Below are 19,877 nucleotides of genomic sequence, written 5' to 3'. Positions count from 1 at the left end.
AAATTTTTTTTTTTAAATTCTCAAATATACCTTATCAATAATTAGTTAGGTATATAAAATTTCGAAAATTTTATTTAATTAGAAGTCGCGATTTCTCGCGTGCGCGTATACGATGCCCCACCCGGTATATGAGATTATAAAAAATTTTAGTTAAAACAAATGCATACGTTTTTGAATCAAAATCAATTAAATAATTTACTGCACTGGTGGTAAAAAATTATTATTAGAAAATTCATACGTGAGAGAAAAAAAATCTGGCATGATCGGTAATTTGCTGTTTTAAAAACAATTCAAATAATGTTTCGAAAATTTGTATAATCGTCACGAATTGATACAGTTGATAGAGTTTTTCGAAGAAATGTAACAGGCCCAAAATTTATATTTCTTCGTTGCTAGTGATCAAATTTTGAAAAGAATATTTCAAATCGTGAGATTGAATTTTTTGTGAGGTTTAGAACACGATTTCTCTATTATTTTTTCTATAAAGAAAATTTTCTTTTACCACATTTGCGTGAAATAGAATTTTTAGAAGGAATTTAACGGGTTCAACGTTGACAGTATCTCGCCTCATTCTCAAATGAAATTTTTAAATCATGCGATAGAATTTTTTGCAAGCCTTATAAACACCGATTTTTATAATTTTTTTGATAAATTGAATATTCTCTTCAGGTTCTTGATGATTACATTTAAACAGAAAACGTAAACTATTTTTTAAAACAAGATTTTGACAATTTTTACAGTGATCTAAAATTTCTTTTGCCTCTTTTACATGAAATAAAATTTTTGGAAGAAACCTGACCTGCTCTTGTGTATTTTATACATTTTCCCCATTATCAGATAATAATAATAATAAAATTCACAATTATAATTCCCACTTCTAAAATTCATGAAGTGTGATTAATTATAAAGTAACCTTTGAGATCACAAATTGTCTACGCTCATGCACTCAACACTTATTTGCATAGAATTCCGCTACGACACGACCGATAATTTGCAACGCCTGCTCTGATTTGTTTTCTTTTTGATCACTTTGTATGTCGTCTCATTCTAAAATCAAATCTTGCGAACAGAATATTTTGCAAGCCTTATAAACGCGATTTTTGCAATTTTTTTGGAGAAATTGAATATTCTCTTGACATTGTCGCCTGAAATAGAATCTTCATCGGAAACCAAGCTGATCCAAAATATTTTCACGTTCCTGATGATTACATTTATAGTCCATTTTTTAATTATAATCCTATGTAGCAATTAAAAAGCAGAACAACTGTCATATTGCTATCTCTTTTCAACATAATGTAAACAAACTATTGAATTCTTGTACGTATTGTATTAAGCGTGTCCCACTATGCATCTCGCTTTAGCATGTGCGATTAGAGCAAGACGCGAATTGTACGTTTATTCCACTAGCGACGTCAAATTTTTAGGTTACCTTTTATGTTTTAACCACATTATTTGTGATGAATTTGTTTAATTTTGCTTGAAATGTCCTCCGTATGATGCCAACGAAAAGCATGTGGACAGATCCTTTTACAGAATTTGTAAATTGCAAAAATAATATTGGAATTGCGCGGAAACTTGCAAGACTGGAAGTTAACAGGTAAGGGGGTAAATTAACTCATAGAGAGTTGTTCTGTGTTCATGGCGTTGCCGAAACAAAATCTAGGAAGAAAGAAAGACAGTCTAAACGTGGTTGTTTTGTGCTATTTTCAACAATTTTTAATATATCTAACCTATTAGTTGATATGTAAATAGTTATCAAAAGAGTTCTGAAGGGAGCGGTTTTTTGAAAGACAAAATTAAAACGGATGAATGAATTTGCAAAAAAACCAAGAAAGCACGAAAGAACACAATATGTGTCTCATGTTGCCTAAATAGATTTTCAAATACATATTGGTAGAACCATGCACTGCTGTTAAATGTCGAAAGCAGACCCAGGTCATGTCGACTTCTTGATTCGGACTAAGCTCATCAGACTATAATAAAAAAAATAGACTACAATATAAAGAAACCCTTAACAATTTTTTTAAACTAAATTTGGACAATTTTTATAGTAAACTAAAATTTCTTTTGTCCCTTTTACGTGATGTAAGATTTTTGGAAGAAACCTGACTGAACCAAAACATTTTTACGTTGATGATCATGTCTTAAAAGAAAATGTTCAAAGAAGCAATTTAATTAAAAATTTACTTGTTACTGTAGTATTATTAGAAGAATCCTTTTAATTCAATAAACTATTGACAGACTTTTTGTTTATATTATTTTTTATTCAAAACTATTTATAACATTCATTTGTTTTTATAACAACTGCTCACTAATTAATATCAAATATAAATTTAATATTACAACAGCCCCCCTTAAATTTATTTTTTCTTTATTCTATATTCTTAATGCCGGAATTTTCTAAGCAATAGTTATGTTTGAATTTTGATAGGGGCTTCGTTAAAAAATCGGCGACCATTTCACCCGTTTGTATGTATTTAATTTCTATTTCTTTTCTTTGCAATATTTCTCGTATAAAATGATGCCTGATATCTATGTGCTTGGTTCTGGAATGTTGAATTGGGTTTTGTGCGAGGCTCCTTGCACCTTGATTATCGTTCATTATGTGAATTTTTTTATCTATGTCCAACACCTCCTTTAAAAATCGTCGTAAATAGATGGCTTCTTTTGTTGCATCGGATAAAGCCATATATTCTGCTTCTGTACTTGAGAGTGCTACTGTTTGTTGCTTTCTTGCTTCCCAGCTGACAGAACAATTTGCAAAAATAAAAATATATCCCGTGTAAGATTTTCTGTCATCAGGATTCGCTCCCCAGTCAGCATCTGCAAAACCAATTATATCTTCAACATTTTTTTCGTAAACTAATCCGTAGTCCCTAGTTCCTTTTAAATATCGTAGTACTCTTTTCGCAGCAATCCAGTGTTCCTTTCCAAAACACGTATTATATTGACTTAAACAGCTTACGGCATATGAAATATCTGGCCTTGTTGAAACTGATAAATACATGAGGGAACCAATTAAATTCTGATATAGACACCTTGTCATCTCTTCTTTTTCTTTTTCCGTTTTTGGACACATTTCTTTTGACAGTTTAACATTTGGGTCCATGGGAGTTGAAACTTCTTTTGAATTTTCCATTCCAAAACGCTTTAATAAATCATCAACATACTTCTTCTGACTCATAGTAACTTTGTTTTTCTTTACGTTAAATTCAATTCCCAAACAATATTTAATCTGTCCCATATCTTTCATCTGGAAAATTTTCGCAAGATTTTCTTTCAGATTCTTAATTTCTTCCATGCTGTTAGACGCTATTATTATATCATCTACATACACTGCTATTAAAACCATGTTTTCTTCGTTTCCTCTTCTTGTTTTTCTCATATAGATGCATTTGTCTGTGCTGAGGGGTCTTAAATTCAACTTCTGTAGGTTCTCATCTAATTTTTTGTACCATTGACGACCTGACTGCTTCAATCCATATAATGCTTTTTTTAATAAACAAACTTTGTTTTTGAACACGACTTCTTCTCCAATTTCATTTATTCCTTCAGGTAATTCCATGTAAATTTCCTCATCGATATCCCCATTCAGGTATGCTGTTACAAAATCCAACTGATGAACTATTAAATTGTATTGTGCTGCGATGGCCATTATTAGTCTTACAGAACATAATCTTGAAACAGGTGCAAAAGTTTCTTGGAAATCTATTCCTGGCAATTGGGCATAACCTTTTGCAACTAATCTCGCTTTTCGACGAGCGATCGTACCATCCGAATTAAATTTTGTTTTCAGAACCCATTTACAGCCTATTACTTTTCGATCACTTGGGCGATCAACTATTTCCCATGTTTTATTTTTCTTTAGAGAATGAAATTCATTTTTCATTGCTTCTCTCCATTCTTCGGATTCTTGTCGTAAAAATGCTTCTTTAATTGTTTTTGGATCTTCTTCAGTAATTTCATTTGTTCTTGAACCTTCTTTCTCTGTTATTTCTTCTTCACATGCTTGTACGTATAATTTCTTAGGTCTTCCTTTCTTTCCTGTATAAAGAAATCTTGGTCTTCCAGGTTTTCGCTTTTCTCTTGTTTCTACTTCTCTTCTTTCGTTGTAATTTTCTTGCAAGTTGTCTATTTCTGTTTGATCTTCTAATTGATTCTCATTATTACTAGCTTCACGTTCTGTTTCTTCATTTTCTGGTTGATTTTCTATTGATTCATTTTCATTTTCAAGTTTTCTATAATTGTTCAAATATATTTCAACTTCTTTTTCTTTCTTCATAATATCTTCAGAAGTAAATTCTTCCTGCATCGGTTGTTCTTTTACTTCAAAATTATTTACAAATTTTACATCTCTTGTTGCATAAATTCTTTTAGAATCGGGGCACCACACTCGATACGCTCTTCTTTCTGTTGAATAACCCACGAAAATACATTTCTTACTTCTTGGATCAAATTTTCCTTTATTGGGAGTTTTATCTAACCTGTAACCTTTCGTTCCAAAAATTTGAAAGTGTTTCACGCTAAAATCCTTTCCCGTCCATAATTTATGCGGTGTTTGTCCATTTATACTTCTAGATGGACATCTATTTCTTAAATAATTTGCTGTAGAAATTGCTTCTGCCCAAAATGAGGGCGACAATTGCGATTGTATCATCATACATCTTGCCATTTCTACTAAAGTGCGATTTCTTCGTTCTGCGACGCCATTTTGTTCTGGTGTATATGCCACCGTCATTTCATGTTTTATTCCATGTTTCTCCAAATAACTTTCAAATTCGTTACATAAATATTCAGTTCCATTATCCGATCGAAGACATTTTATTCTTTTTCCTAGCTGATTTTCAACCATTGCCTTGTATTTAAAAAATGCACTGGCAGCTTCACTTTTCTTCTTGATAAAGTAAATTTCGCACCAACCTGACTTATCATCAATAAACGTAATAAAATATCTTGATCCACCAATCGAGTTTACTCTCATTGGTCCACATATATCGGTGTGAATTAATTCCAATAATGTTTCCTTTTTATGTGATTCATTTCTTGAAAAAGATTTTCTAGTTTGTTTTGCTTTCAAACAAATTGAACAATTTATTAAATGTTCATTGCATCCAATATTCAAACCATACACTTCGTTACTTCTTGCAAGTTCTTTTAATTGTTGTTCATTAATATGTCCAAATTTTTCATGCCACTCTTGTATTTTTGTTCTTGAAATGTTCATACTTGCAGCTGCTGTCTCTCCCTTTTTATCTAGAATTTCGCGAACATAGTAAAGATGATTTCTTTTTTGACCAATCATGATTTCTTTTCCATCTTTATCAAGGATGTAGACTTTATTGTTTTCAAATATCACCGTTGAACCTTTATCTGTGATTTTTCCGACAGATAATAAATTTGAACGTAAATCAGGAACATACATGACATTATTCAAATTGACAGATCGTAAATTATTTTCATTTGACACTTTTATTTTCACATTTCCCGTTCCTCTTATTTTTGTGAAACTGTGATTTGCCAAATTTAGGACTTGATCATTTTGAGCGATATTTTGAAATTGATGTTTTGATGAACACATGTGCGAAGACGCTCCTGAGTCCACACACCACCATTGGCTTTCTGATTTGGTTCCATTGATTTGAAGAACTGTTTCGGTAACTTCTGCCTTTTTCGAAATTTCATTTCTTGCTTTGGCTTTTGACCAACAATTTTCAGCTTTGTGTCCTATTTTCTTGCAATAATGACATTTAAATCTGAATGCTTCTTTGAAATTATTTTTTCTTAAATTTTCCTTTGATGATTTTGGTCCATCTTCTTTCTTATAACATTTTTTAATTAATAGAGCACCCGGAGAATTTTGATTTTCTCTACTTTTTCTTGCTTCATATTCTTCCGTAAGCTTTATTTTCAGTGTTTCTGGCTTCGGTAACTCATCTCGAGATTCTATTGCGATCCGGAAATTTTCATATGAATCTGGAATGCTATACAGTAACAATATTGTTACGAGATCATCTACAATTTTTAGTTCCATTTCTTCTAATTTATCGATGATATTAAAGAAATTATTTAAGTGATTTTTCATCGTTTCTCCTTCATTCATTTTGGACATTATTAGTTGTTTTAACAACGTAGCTTTTCTTGCAGGACCTTTTGATTCATAAAGCTCCTTTAATTTTTTCCATATTCCATTTGAAGTTACACAATTTTTTATTTGCCTTAGTTCATTGGGATTTATCGCTAAGATTAAATCTGCTCTTGCCTTTTTGTCGTTTTCTTCCCAAATCGTATTTTCTTCATTATTTGGTTTTTCAATAGATCCATTTACATATCCCCACATTTCGTTCTTTACGAGAACTGCCTCCATCTGAAGTTTCCATGTATCATAATTTTCTTTTCCCAGTGGTTCAATTCTTATTACATTTCCACTCATCTTCTATTAAATCTTCTTTCTTTTAATATTCTTCTGGGCCCATAACCCTTTGTAGTATTATTAGAAGAATCCTTTTAATTCAATAAACTATTGACAGACTTTTTGTTTATATTATTTTTTATTCAAAACTATTTATAACATTCATTTGTTTTTATAACAACTGCTCACTAATTAATATCAAATATAAATTTAATATTACAACAGTTACGAAATCCACATGGACTGACTGGAAATAATTTCTATCGCCACAACAGTCGTTCATTTGCGACTTTAATAATAAATCAATTTTTTTCCGAAAATTGTTACAATCGTCATGGGTCGAGAGTTATTATAATAATCTTCTTTAAAAATTGAAACGACTTTTCCTATTTTCTACATCTTAGGAAACATGTTGTCGTTAATACAAATGTTTTATTAAGCAGTTGGCAGTATTGTAATTATATCTATAACATTTTTAACGATTGGAGCGTTTGTTTTTTAACCACATTGTTGTATCTCCAACATTTATTTAAATCACCACTTTGAAGAAAAATTCTCTGGGTCTAAAGTTCATAGCGAAGCAGCGAAATATATCGTTTTTACATTCAGTTGGTTTAAAATTCTATTTGGATTGTTGATAAAGTAATCGTTAAATTGATTTCACGAAATTTTCACATTACCAATTTTATTTAAATTGTTGTAACAGTTTTGTAAGCTTTTTGTTGTGAAATATCTTAATTATTTAAAATTGATTGAAACACCACAACGAATTCCAAGCTCCCTCAGTTATTACAAATATTTTACAAGAACTAGTTTCGATTTGTAATTACAATTGTAATTTACAATCAGCACAACTTTTTCTCAGTCGTAAAACAACAATGACGAATTCTTGCTAAATTAGTGTTGTTTGTAATCCTCAAATTTAATAACAAAACTTGAACAATTTTTTTAAACTACATTTTGACAATTTTTACAGTACCTAAACTAAAATTTTGTTTGCCTCTTTTACGTAAAATAACATTTTTAGAATCAACCTGAGAAATTTAATTAAAATTGACTTAATAGATGAGTAAATTATTACAAAATTCGCATTGACTGATTGGAAATAATTTCTTCCTTCAGAACAGTCGCTCTTTGCGTTTTTAAAAATAATTCAAGTAATTTTTCTAAAATTTGTACAATCGTCGCGAGATGACAGTAATTAGAGTTTTTAAAAGAAAACTAACAAAATTGACATTTCTGCGAAGCTAGCGCTCAAATTTTAAAATAATAAAGAAATCATGCGTTGAATTTTTAATACAATTTTCTTTTACCACTTTTGCGTGAAATAGAATATTTTAGGTTGATGAAATGTAGAAGTAGTAAAAACCACTTACCTAATATAAAATTCGTTCTTAAATCAATTAATTTAACTCAATTTATAAAATTAATAAAGAATTAACAAAAATAATTAGTGCAATATTAATTTTTGTATATCGATTACGTAGATATTATGTTAGATAATTTAATAAGCTCTTTGTAATAATTCTTGAACTGAACAACCTGTCGATCGTAAAACCAATGTGAATAAAATATAATCTCTAGTAAAACAATTTTTAAATTAAAATTGTGTCTAAAACTCAGTTAGAAATTAATTTGAATTTTTTAATTAAAAGGTAACAAGGCAAGTGTGAAAATGAATTTCGTTCAGAGGCTCACCGATGTTGAGCTTTCGTGTTTTTACCTCGCATCGAAATCACCACAAAATCCCTAATTTCACGCTAACCCAAAGCACTCCGAAACAAATAATTACCAAAAAGAGGGACCTACCTGGCCATTTCTCCACAACACAATCCTCGAGTACTTCCAACACAAATATCCAACACTCAATCCTGAAACCGGAATCGGGTCCTTTGTGCAAAGGACTCGCATCCGGAAAGACACCAAATCTTGAATTAATTCGAACAGACTAATTTCCCGTGCAGCGTGAGAAGGACGAAATAAATGAGAAGAAGTTTTCAATAAACCAATTTATTGGAGATTTCAACTGCATGTTACATTGGCACATCTTAACTACCCTAACATTAAACTAAGAAACGTTTGGTCACAGCGTACTAACAATTAAAAATACTGCAATGGCAATGCTGGTTGGACACCTTACAACTAATCAACACTTTGTACAATTATTTACAAGATTTAAAATAAACTAAGCGCTACACTTTGGCTTGTGATTAGTGAAAAAACTGGTACCTCAGTCCTGGGGCCGCTGGTCCAGGAGGTCGTACAGCGCCGTGATGTAGGTCTGGGCCATCTGCAGCGTCTCGTACTTGCTCAGTTGTCGATCCTGTCCCAGCTGGGGAAGAAACGTCCTCAGCCTGTCGAACGCCTGGTTGAGGTTCTGCATGCGGCGCCGTTCCCGAGCGTTGGCGGCGAGACGTCTCTTGCGGAGGACCAGCGGGGTGACGCGACTCTTGCTTCTGGAAGCGGGGTCGCCGCCCTCTTCGGAGAAGCTGTCGTAGCTGGAGGCGGACGACCAGTCGGAGGGCTGTTGAGGAGCCACCATGTACAGGTAGGAGTAGTCGGGGTCCATCGCGAACCGCGTTTGTGGCGCTGCGGCCTAGTAGCGGGTTTATAAGGGATGCACCCCCGCCCCTGGGCGCGTGCCGGCCGGCCAATAGGGAGCGGGGGGCGGTCGAGGGCTCCTCAAGCGATGGGACAGCACGAGTCGGGGTGCAGGGGCGGCGGGTGGCGTCACGTGAGAATAAACGATGGAAATTGAGGATTACAAACAACACTAACTTGACAAGAATTCGTCATTGTTGTTTTACAATGTAAATTACAATTGTAATTACAAATCGAAACTTGTTGTAAAATATTTGTAATATTTGAGGGAGTTTGGAATTTGTTGTGGTGTTTCAGTCAATTTTAAATAATTAAGATATTTCACAAAAAAGCTTACAAAACTCTTATAAAAATTTAAATAAAAAAGGTAATGTCAAAATTTCGATAAATCAATTTAACGATTACTTTATCAACAATCCAAATAGAATTTTAAACCAACTGAAAGCAAAAATGATTCATTTCGCTGTTTCGCTATGAAATTTAGTCCCAGAGAATTTTATTTCAAATTGGTGATTTAAATAATTGTTGGAAATGCAACAATGTCGTTGAAAAACAAACGCTCTATTGGTTAAAAATGTAATAAATATAATTCCAATACTACCGACTGTTTAATAAAACATTTGTATTAACAACAATATATTTCCTAAGATGTTGCAAATAGGAAAAGTCGTCTCAATTTTTAAAGGATGGCTTAAAGAAGATTATAATAACTCTCGACCCATGACGATTATAACAATTTTCGAAAAAAATTTGATTTATTATTAAAGTCGCAAATGACCGACTGTTGTGGCGGTAGAAATTATTTCCACTCAGTCAATGTGGATTTCGTAACAAGTAAATTTTAATTAAATTGCTTCTTTGAAAATTTTCTTTTAAGACAAGATCATCAACGTAAAAATATTTTGATCCAGTCAGGTTTCTTCAAAAAATCTTTTTCCACGTAAAAGAGAAAAGAAATTTTAGTTTACTGTAAAAATTGTCAAAATCTAGTTTAAAAAATTTTTTTTTTTTTCTTTTTAAATGTAATCATCAGCAACGTGAAAATATTTTGGATCAGTTTGGTTTCCTATAAAGATTCATTTTCAGGCGACAAAATCAAAAGAATATTCAATTTCTTCAAAAAGTTGTTAAAAACCAGTTTACAAGACTTGCAAAAAATTCTATCGCAAAATTTGAAAATTTCATTTTAGAATGAGACGACATTCAAAGTGATCAAAAAAAACAAATCAGAGCAGGCGTTGCAAATTATCGGTCGTGTCGTAGCGAAATTCTATGCAAATAAGCGTCCAATACATGGGCGTAGATAATTTGTGGTCTCAAACGCTACTTTATAATAAATCATACATCATGAATTTTAGACGTTGGAAGGATAATTGTACCTTTTATTATTATTATCTAATAATAGAGAAAATTGGTAACTAAACGAGAGCAACATTTTACATTCGTAAGAATGGGTAATTTACCAGGTTTGTTGGTTGCTAAGTGCAACGCCACTGGTAAGCAGATTTTTCGCGAAAATGTCAAAGAAACGTCAACGATGTGCTGCTGTTAACCTAGAAAACAACTTTTCGATTTCTGCACCTTGTACTGTCAACGTTGAACTCGTTAGGTCCTTTCTAAAATTCTATTTCAGGCAAAACTGTCAAAAGAAAAAATTTTTTCCAGTAAAATATTACAGAGAAATCGCGTTCTAAACCATCACAAAAAAAATCATTTTTATTCCTTTCACAAAAAGTACAAAACGTTTCAAATCGTATTTACTGAAACGCCAGCAATTTGTCAGTGTCAGTACCAATACCTCAGAAATAAAAAGTACTAAATGTGGTTTTCCACGAGATTCTACAACGTGATCAAGAATGACTGAATCTGTTGGTAACAATGAAAATTTGAATGATTTTGGTACCACTGTAATCTAAACGCACTTCCGGTTGTCAGCTTTGACAGAGTTGACAGACGAATTTGACGTTTACCATCAAAGGGTCATTTTTGTAATAGCATAAACATACCCGACATAACCTAATTTTTTTTAATGTCGTGTCAAATTAAAACATCCGGTCAGTGCCAATTACGAAACAGAAAAACACCAATATTTTTCAATTGTTTCATTGCTAACAGACTCAGTCATTGTTGATCACGCTGTATCTTGGGACCTATTTGATTCCTTCATGAATAAATTCTCTTAACAATATAACCAATAACAAAATAAAGAACACTGAATGACCACAAAAGGTTATGACGTTTTTTCATATGTTAGTAATGTAAATTTTAATTGATAATTCTGTATTTGACAATAGACAATAGACATAGACATTGCCATCTAGGCCATCACAAGGCCAGACGGCGTGTGACGTCACGAGGAAGGCCAAACGTCAAAATTTGTTTACATTTTCAGAAAGTTTCAAATACGGTGTTTTAATCATTCTTATCGAAGATTTAAAATAGTGATATAAGCAAAAGCTTGGTGTATATAATTTCAGTTGATACCAACGTATTTACTGTTCATCGAACATCGCAGAAAACATTGAAACCAGGTAAGTATTTTTATAAAACTATATAAGTAATAAATAGCAGTTTGTAACTAAGAAGAAAATGTAGGTAGCATTTGTTGTGATTTGGTGTTATTTAAGTGATTCACAACGTAAAAATTACGCAAGAACAATAAATAGATACACAAACTTAACCTCACTTGTAAATGACACATTTACGCGTCATTAATGGCATTTTACTCCACGGGGCAGTATTTGTAAAGCCTAAACACATCGTTCTACTAAAAAAAAAAGAGTGCTAACCAAATATCTTACGGCCGGTTTCATAATCCGACCCTAAAGTCTCCTTTAATAAAATGCGCCTTTAAGGTAAATCCGACTTTAAAGCTAAAATAAAGGAGACTGCATTTCATAAACGCGGACTATCGAAACATTAGTTAAAATTTGCATTAGTTCGAAAACGAATCATCCACCGTGTTTACGTAGTCATTTTCCTAGGGAATTCTAGGGAATTTTACAGTAAACGTTTGAAAGTTTTGGTAACTCGCAACTGTTTTCCTGGGACTTTGAAATGTATTTCGAGTATTTAAATTTTTGTTTACATTCTGCATTTTACATTTTGCTAGTGGAGCAGCGCCAAATTAAAACATCCAAAAAAGCCAAATCCAACTTTTCAAGTGAAGGAATAATTTTATAAATCTAAAACAAAACTTGTATAAAATAACATCCTACACTTGAAGAGAAAAGAGGAAAGAGAAGAACATGAAAGAAAAAACTGTTATTATTAGACTTACAGATTGAATTAGCAAGAAAACAATTGAGCAATAAAAACTAATGAATTCATGGAATATCTTTATTTTCTAAATACCTATAAGTTTCCGAAATGTTGATTTATAATCAATTGAATTATTGGGTACCTACTAATTCACAAAAAAAGCAGCAATTTGTTGCAATGTACAGTCGATGGACAAATAAAACTGGGACAAAAATGACAATCACATAAGTCAAAATTTATAAATTTGCATCGTTTAATTATGGCTTTATCACAAATAGGTTAACTTTGGTATGACATATTATATAGACACTGACAAATATATTGACAATTCAATGGTCTGATTTACATAGATTAAATTTTAAGTGTCCCAGTTTTATTTGTCCACCGACCGTACTAGCGAAATGTCACTTGTCATGTAATTGAGGTTATGTTCCCCATTTAAATCCACCTTTAACGAGATAAAAGGCCGACAACGAGCTTTTAAAGTTAAAGGGGGTTTTAAGGAGTTAAAGACACCTTTAATGAATATGAAACACAATTTTTAGTTAAAGGTAGTTTTAAATTTAAAACCGCTTTTAAAATACATTATGAAATCGGCCGTTACTATTTTTATTGAATTCTGGAGATTTCATTCGTTTTTCGACGAACCCTTTACTGTGACGTCACGATCAAAAACAATTGCTTTGGCTTTGTGTTCTAGATGGCAATGACATAGGCGTAACTGCTTAAACGAGGTTCTGAAAAACCTGAATTCATTGAAATGAATAATAATTTAAAAAAGAATTATATATTTTAACAAATGTAGGCCAATTTTTACCCTTTTGCGATGACGTCATTATCTAGTAACTTCACGCATGTTTGAGCTAGGATCAGAAACAAATTTGAATTGATCATAAATACAGGGTGAGCAACAATAACTGTTTCAGTTCCCAATAAAAAATTTTGCATAAAATTTTCAAGACTGCGAATTGTACCTATTTGGGTTTGTTTTATTGACATTATTGACAGCTGGTATACATTTCAAATTTAAACGTCTTGGTTTTTGTAATCTTTTATTAATAAAATGGTTTTCTCGTTGGAACATGACAAAAGTCACCAAAAATCACCAGAATTTATTGCCAACTCAATCAGTACTTGTTGTTCACACGGTAAAACTATAATGTTTCAAATTTATTGACAATTGCTTTGAAAGGTTATGTTCGTAATCAATGTAATAAGTGAAAAAATTAAAAATTGTCAGATTGACAGAGCATAAAATAACCTCAATGTGACCGTCAATAAATAAACGTGCCTATTTTTTGTTTTTTTCTGTTTCTGTCGTTTCAATAAAGAGAAAACGAGGAAGGAAATCGTAACGTCACCTCAAAAGGGTAAAAACTGGACTATATACAGGGTGGAACAAAATAATCAAATATTGGTTGTAACTTTTTAGTTTAAAAAAAAAACAAATTATATAACTTACTAAGTAATAAAATGCAATATCAAGAATGCCATGGAAATTTGACAATTTTTGTTGAACGTCATGCATGATAACAAACGAAACATTTTTTGTATTAAACAATTTTTGAAATTAAAAAATGTTTAATATAAAAATTGTTTGGTTTATTATCACGCATGGCGTTCAACAAAAATTGTCAAATTTCCATGGCATTCTTGATATTGCATTTTATTACTTAGTAAGTTAATTTTTACACCTTTTTTTTAATTTTATTCTTTTTCCCCATAATGGCAAAACTGTATTTATGAACACAGAAAGATACGCTTGTTTGAAAATCACCCAAAAAATGTATGGGTGCTATTTAAAAAACCAAAGTTGGTTGCCATAGCAGCGAAATAAAAGAAGATAGGAACAAACTAGATAGACCAGATGATGCAGGATAATACACCAATCAACTTTTATATTAAACATTTTTTCATAAATTGTCAAATTAAAAAGTTACAGCCAATATTTGATACTTTTGTTCCACCCTGTATGAAAGTAAATGATTAGTTTGCTACAAACAGCATTAATTTTTTCTATTTTATTATTCTAAATTAGTAAAACTGTCGGTCAGTAGTTCAAATCCCGCATTTGTCGAGTCATCTTAAATTGCTCGTTGCAATTCTTGCAATTTGTCAATCGAATTTCTAAGCACTAGGTACGTTTTTTAAATGGGGTACCAAAAGAAAGCAAGAGGAGCCAAATCAGGAGATCTGCTTGGCCACGATCCGACACTTATCAATCGGCCTGCGAAGAACTCCCTAAAGTATTCTAATTAATTGCTGTTGGTGTCGTGTGAGCAGTAGCTAAATCTTGTTGGAAACAGCCGTTCGTTACTTCCACATCAACCAGTTGTTTTATAAATGGTCCAAGAAAGAATGTTTTTTGAGCGTTAATAGTTAACCAAATAATTGGTTTTCCGAATATTGCAACCCACACAGCGATTTTATTTGGATACAATGACACTTCAGTAACATTGTGGGACCGTACGCTGATCAAGTTCTATAATTTTGGAAGTTAACGAAATCGACGAGATGAAACCAAGCCTCGTCAGTAAACAAGAAATGTTTTGTGATAGTCCCAAAATACCAGAAATTAATTTTGAGGAGGGAGGAGGGAATAGAAGAAGTAGATTATGCAGCGAGGAAGTGAAGTGCATGATCTTTACCCGAGGTGCAGTTTGTAGCCCGAGGGCGTAGCCCGATTGTTCTACAAAGCACTGACGACGACGAATCATTTCGATTTATTGTTGCGAACTTGTTTAAGTTAACAAAAAACAAATTTTGTAAAAAAAATAGATGTTCGCAGGACCTCTGTCTCACTTTCCTACCAACCTGTACGGCACCGGTTTTTGTTGGTCACTGGTACTTGCATCATCGCGAGCAACAAAAGCGAAACTACTCGGATGAATAGAAAGAAACCCAATCTAAACACCATCACCATCAGACGTCGACAAAAACTGTTCACCCAGCAGCGGAAACAAGCTAAACAAGACACGCAAATATCACACCTCTGGAACCGTATCACTGTCATTTCTTTCTACTTAACCTTGTTACGTCGACGGTACCGTATCATTTTTTACGCATTAAAGGATTGTCTAGCAAACACGACGAATTTTTTACCCTTCCACAGTGGCTAACTAGACGGCACAGATTTTTTCCACGACCTACCTACGAATTTCGAAATTACCAGCGACAATTGAATTTGGGAAAAGGAAAAAGGTTGGGTACCTGCGGTGCTTTTTTCACCGATGGATTTTTTTATTAATCTGTAAACATGCAATTTGCGATGGAGATGCCGGCGAGGTATGTGAGGCGGCAGTTGGGGAGTTTTTTGGGCGGCGGAGGTGTCGAGTTCGGCCGGGGGCGGTTCGAATCTACCGCTTTAACAAGGAGGAGGAGACGACAAGGAATTAAAATGATTGGTTTATCGGAAAATTTTTATTAGGAGTAGATCACAAAGAAATAAAATGCGGCGATGCAAAGCAAGGTGAGTACATTTTTGACCACCAATTTGTTGTCTATTAATAAAAACATCTTGTTTTACAAGTTTTGCATTTTTTTTACAATAAATAGTATGTAACAATATTTTGCCAACAAAATTCATCACAGGATTCTTTGCAATTTAGTTAGGGCGCCCAGAATCGCCTCGATCGGGTTACTCAAAGCGGTAAAATTAATTTCCGCCCCCGGGGACTTCCCATTGTACCCCTGTGACAAAGCCGCGGTCTGTCGGCCAACCCGTCCGAATTCTCCACCAATTACACAAAATCCCGCATAATTGAATAACAATGAATGTTAAGCAGCTTTCGATTTTTGTGAGTTGTCTCGAGGGCCGTTCTATTCCGACGAGAACACGCAACACCTCGCCTGCAGTGGTCGTTTCTTCTTAAAATAGTACCGAGTCGGTACCTACACCTTGAGCGATGTTGAGATTTTAGCGCAAAAGTGTTTGCCACCGAATGATAAACGCATTTTTCAATAATTTCGGCCTGTCAGTCTAAGTACGGATAATTTTCAAATAAGCGGTGGGTTCGTGCGGGGTGGCATTCGCCGGATTTCGACGGCGACTTTTGCAAGTCACGGAACGTACTTGAGCTTTCGGAGGATTTAATTCGGTCGGTTTTTTGCCACCCCCGGATTCGGGGTTGTTATTCGAAGCGCGTGAAAATTGAACGAGAATCGATTAAAAAATCTAGTCGAGGGAGGGGTTGGCGAAGAACAGGTGTCGTTATTGTGTGCCGCTCGGCTGAAATGACCACGAGTGGAGGCTTGTCAAATGTGGTTGATGTCAATCAGAATGATGTCGACTCTTTGAAATTTGGCAAACACTCGAATCTCTTGTAAGCGAGCTTTGTTTGTCACCAAATGTCATTAAGAATTAATCAGTTCATATCAAATAATAAACCACTTAGCTCAAACCAAAAAATTCAAAATTTCTTTGATGTTTTAGAAATGGCTTTTATCAAAATAAAACAAAAAAAAAATTCTATTGGGTGCATTTTATACAATTTTATCCTGCAGAACTATTGCAATAATTAATAAAAATAATAATGTAGAATCAGCCACTATAAACTGGTTGATAAAACGGTGACTTTTTTTTTTGTTAAAATATATCGGTTTAGTTATTGTTTTCTTTGTAAAACATGATTATTATAATCTGTTTCAAAATCAAAAATCCAATTATGTTGGCAGAAAAAAAATCCCTAGAATAAGTTTCATTTTTCTGGCTTGGCCCAAGCTTCCGCCAAAATTTGACCTTCAGTGTGTCACAAATATCAAATTATAAAAATGCCTTGAAAAACAAGGAATCTTTTAACCGCTAAATTAAAGTGAGCGTTCATTAAGTGCTTCGAAGAATTTAAAAAACACGATGAACTAGGACCAAAAAGACTCAACAGTTTTCTTTCATAACCACACGTTTTTCTGACACTTTCAAACACACTAAAATCAAAAGTTGGCGACGTTGTCGAGATATAATTGATTTCATATAAATGTTCATCAAGTGAGCTGTGCATTTGTAAAAGCACCTTTAATTTAGTTACATTACAAAAGTCACATTTATGAAGGTCATGTCCAATAAATCTTTACTTGGTAAATACAGGATGATTCACGAGGAATAATGAATAGAAAATGCAACCCACAATACATTGCAACAAAAAGCCGGACATCGAAGCGGTAAATGTCCGGGTTTTTCTCCTGATGAATTGCGGGTTGCATTTTCTATTCATTATTCCTCGTGAATCACCCTGTATACAAAGACAAAAACAAATAAGAATTACTTTAATTTAATCAGTAAAAAGACATAACATTGCTTTTGAAATCAGCATTGTTAAAATGGACAAAAACTGAAAAATTAGTCAAATCGGGTTCGCGCAGAGCAGGCAACTTTGAAAGTCAAAGTCACTAGATTTTGCTTTAATAGCAACAGAAAATCAGATTTTCATGGCTTGCTTAGATGCACATTTATATGAAATTGAGTATAGAATGCAGTGTGTTGGTGGATTTTTGATTTTGAAACAAATCCATATTATCTTTAATTGGATAATGAAACCAAACGTGGATAGGCAACCAACAATACTGCCGCTTATGCAACTAAAAATACACAAATCAATTATGTATTAATTCCAAATGGAAAAATAGTTATTTCGGCCTTCTCAAATAATGTAAAACACACCATTACCTTATTGATTTACTGACAGATGTTCTAAATTTCTGGGAGAGTGCCGTAGCACTCACGTTTAATTTTCTGTTTTTACAGTTATGTACTTTAAAATTAAAGTATTCATACTTTACTTTAATTTAGTGGAAAAAAAACACATTTACATGTATTATTTTTCCGATAAATGTTGTTTTAAATTTTTATTGACTAATAACTAATAAATGGCTATTAATCATAATAGGGGAAAGACAAGCTATCAAGCTAAACCTATTGTGTTGGCAGCTCTGTATGTCAAAAAGTTTGACTTTGTTGTTATTTTATAAAAATCTGCCCAAGCCCAAGTTAAGTGTTCCGTCTCGTGCCTGAAACAGTGAAACTACCTAGTTGTGTTGCTGTAAAATACACATACCATATTCTCATGTAAATGATTGTTTGGTGTGTCGACTGAACAAAATGTCTAGTTCAGATGAGTTAAATGAGACACCAGAAGTGCGATTAGTGGCAACAAGCCCGAGTTCGTTACCGGAAAAGTCGAAAAAACGCTACATAACGCAGTTCAATCTTTTTAAACATTGGTGTGAGACCAAGTTAATTACGTCGTATTCCGAAAGTGCCCTGATAAGTTATTTTAAAGAATTAGTGGACAATGATAGAAAATCACTTTGGGCAGTGTATTCCATGTTAAACTGGTGTTTAAGAATTTACGAAAATGTAGATATCTCTAAGTACTCGAAATTATTAGCATATCTAAAAACTAACACAAAATATTATAAGCCGAAAAAGAGTAAAATTTTTCAAGTTGAAGAAATAGCTGAGTTTTTAACCGCTGCTTGTGATGACCAATATCTTCTCATGAAAGTATGCAAGTTTTTTCGTAAATTTACAAAGTTTTAATAAACCATATTTTATTACAGGCAGCTTTAGTAATAGGTATTTGTTGCGCTTGTCGCCGAATTGAGTTGTATGCTCTGAAACTGGAAAATGTCATTGTTAAAGATGATATTATATTAGTGAAATTACCTGACACAAAAACTAAAATTTGTAGATCGTATGCTATTACCAATCCAAATTGGGTTGAAGTTGTGAAAAAATATAGAAAAGTGAGGTTAAAGTTATCTGTAAGTCTAAACAATTTTTTCTTGAGATATGAAAACGGCCGATGTGTGAACTCACCACTTGGTCTTAACACAATTGGGGCAATTCCAAGTAGAGTTGCCAAATTTTTGAAACTTGAGCACCCTATGGATTACACAGGGCACAATTTCCGAAACACTTCAGCTAACTTGTTAGCAAATGGAAGTGGTGACTTTTTTGCTATAAAAAAGTATGGTGACTGGAACTCTTCAGCACTGGTGGAAGGTTATGAGGAACAGTCATTGATGAGAAAAATTGATGTTGCTAAAATATTTGGTGTTGATGGTCCTTCAACATCAACAAAAAATTACTGTGATGCAGCCACACAAACAGTTGGTGAGTTGTGTCGCAAACTTCAATATAGTGCTTCAAATTACTTGAATTTTTAGCAGTTGCTTCCAATGTATCTACCAATGATGCTAGTACCATTAGCAGTATTGACAAAAACAGAACAATAACAGGGGCACCAGCTCAATATATTGAAATCCAAATTGGAAATAAGAAAATTGACACTAGTCAAATAATCCCTGGATTGTTATCTAATGTGAAGCACTGTGATATTACTGTTGATGTTTATAATAATTGTACTTTTACAAGGTAAATTATGTTAGTAATGTTGTAAATTATTACAATGTTATGTACTTAACTATCTAGTACTTTCTGGTAAAAACGAATAATCTTTTCTTTGCAGGTGAATATTTAGAAGATGTTAAGGTTAAAATGATCAGCATATTTTCCAGTTCACTTTGGCACCAGCAACTATCTTTTTTTTTATCATTTTGTCATTTGTTTTTAAATACCCATACAGGACAAATAAGAACAGCATTGAGA

General features: G+C 33.0%; 1 protein-coding gene and 1 long non-coding RNA gene across 3 annotated transcripts; one reads left to right on the top strand and one right to left on the bottom strand.

The window, feature by feature from the left end:
• Positions 1 to 8,430: 8,430 nt before the first annotated feature.
• On the bottom strand, positions 8,431 to 9,149 carry LOC138137436 (protein atonal-like). Its single transcript, XM_069056814.1, has one exon. It carries the CDS (start codon positions 8,976 to 8,978, stop codon positions 8,640 to 8,642), a length of 339 nt encoding a protein of 112 aa, XP_068912915.1. The 5' UTR covers positions 8,979 to 9,149; the 3' UTR covers positions 8,431 to 8,639.
• Positions 9,150 to 18,179: 9,030 nt separating this feature from the next.
• LOC138136736 (uncharacterized) lies at positions 18,180 to 19,877 on the top strand. Of its 2 annotated transcripts, none has more exons than XR_011161413.1 (4): positions 18,180 to 18,770; positions 18,827 to 19,382; positions 19,439 to 19,643; positions 19,738 to 19,877. It is a non-coding gene; the product is annotated as an uncharacterized lncRNA (long non-coding RNA). The 2 variants fall into 2 exon arrangements; XR_011161412.1 differs by having other exon boundaries at positions 19,436 to 19,643.

The sequence above is a fragment of the Tenebrio molitor genome, chromosome 8, assembly GCF_963966145.1.
Source record: "Tenebrio molitor chromosome 8, icTenMoli1.1, whole genome shotgun sequence".
In the NCBI taxonomy this organism is placed as follows: domain Eukaryota; kingdom Metazoa; phylum Arthropoda; class Insecta; order Coleoptera; family Tenebrionidae; genus Tenebrio; species Tenebrio molitor.
Note: the sequence above shows the minus strand (reverse complement) of the source record. Positions and strands in the feature narration are given on the sequence as shown.

Coding starts and splice junctions, on each gene's coding strand:
- LOC138137436 (XM_069056814.1), bottom strand. CDS start 8,978: ATGGACCCCGACTACTCCTACCTGTACATGGTGGCTCCTCAACAGCCC.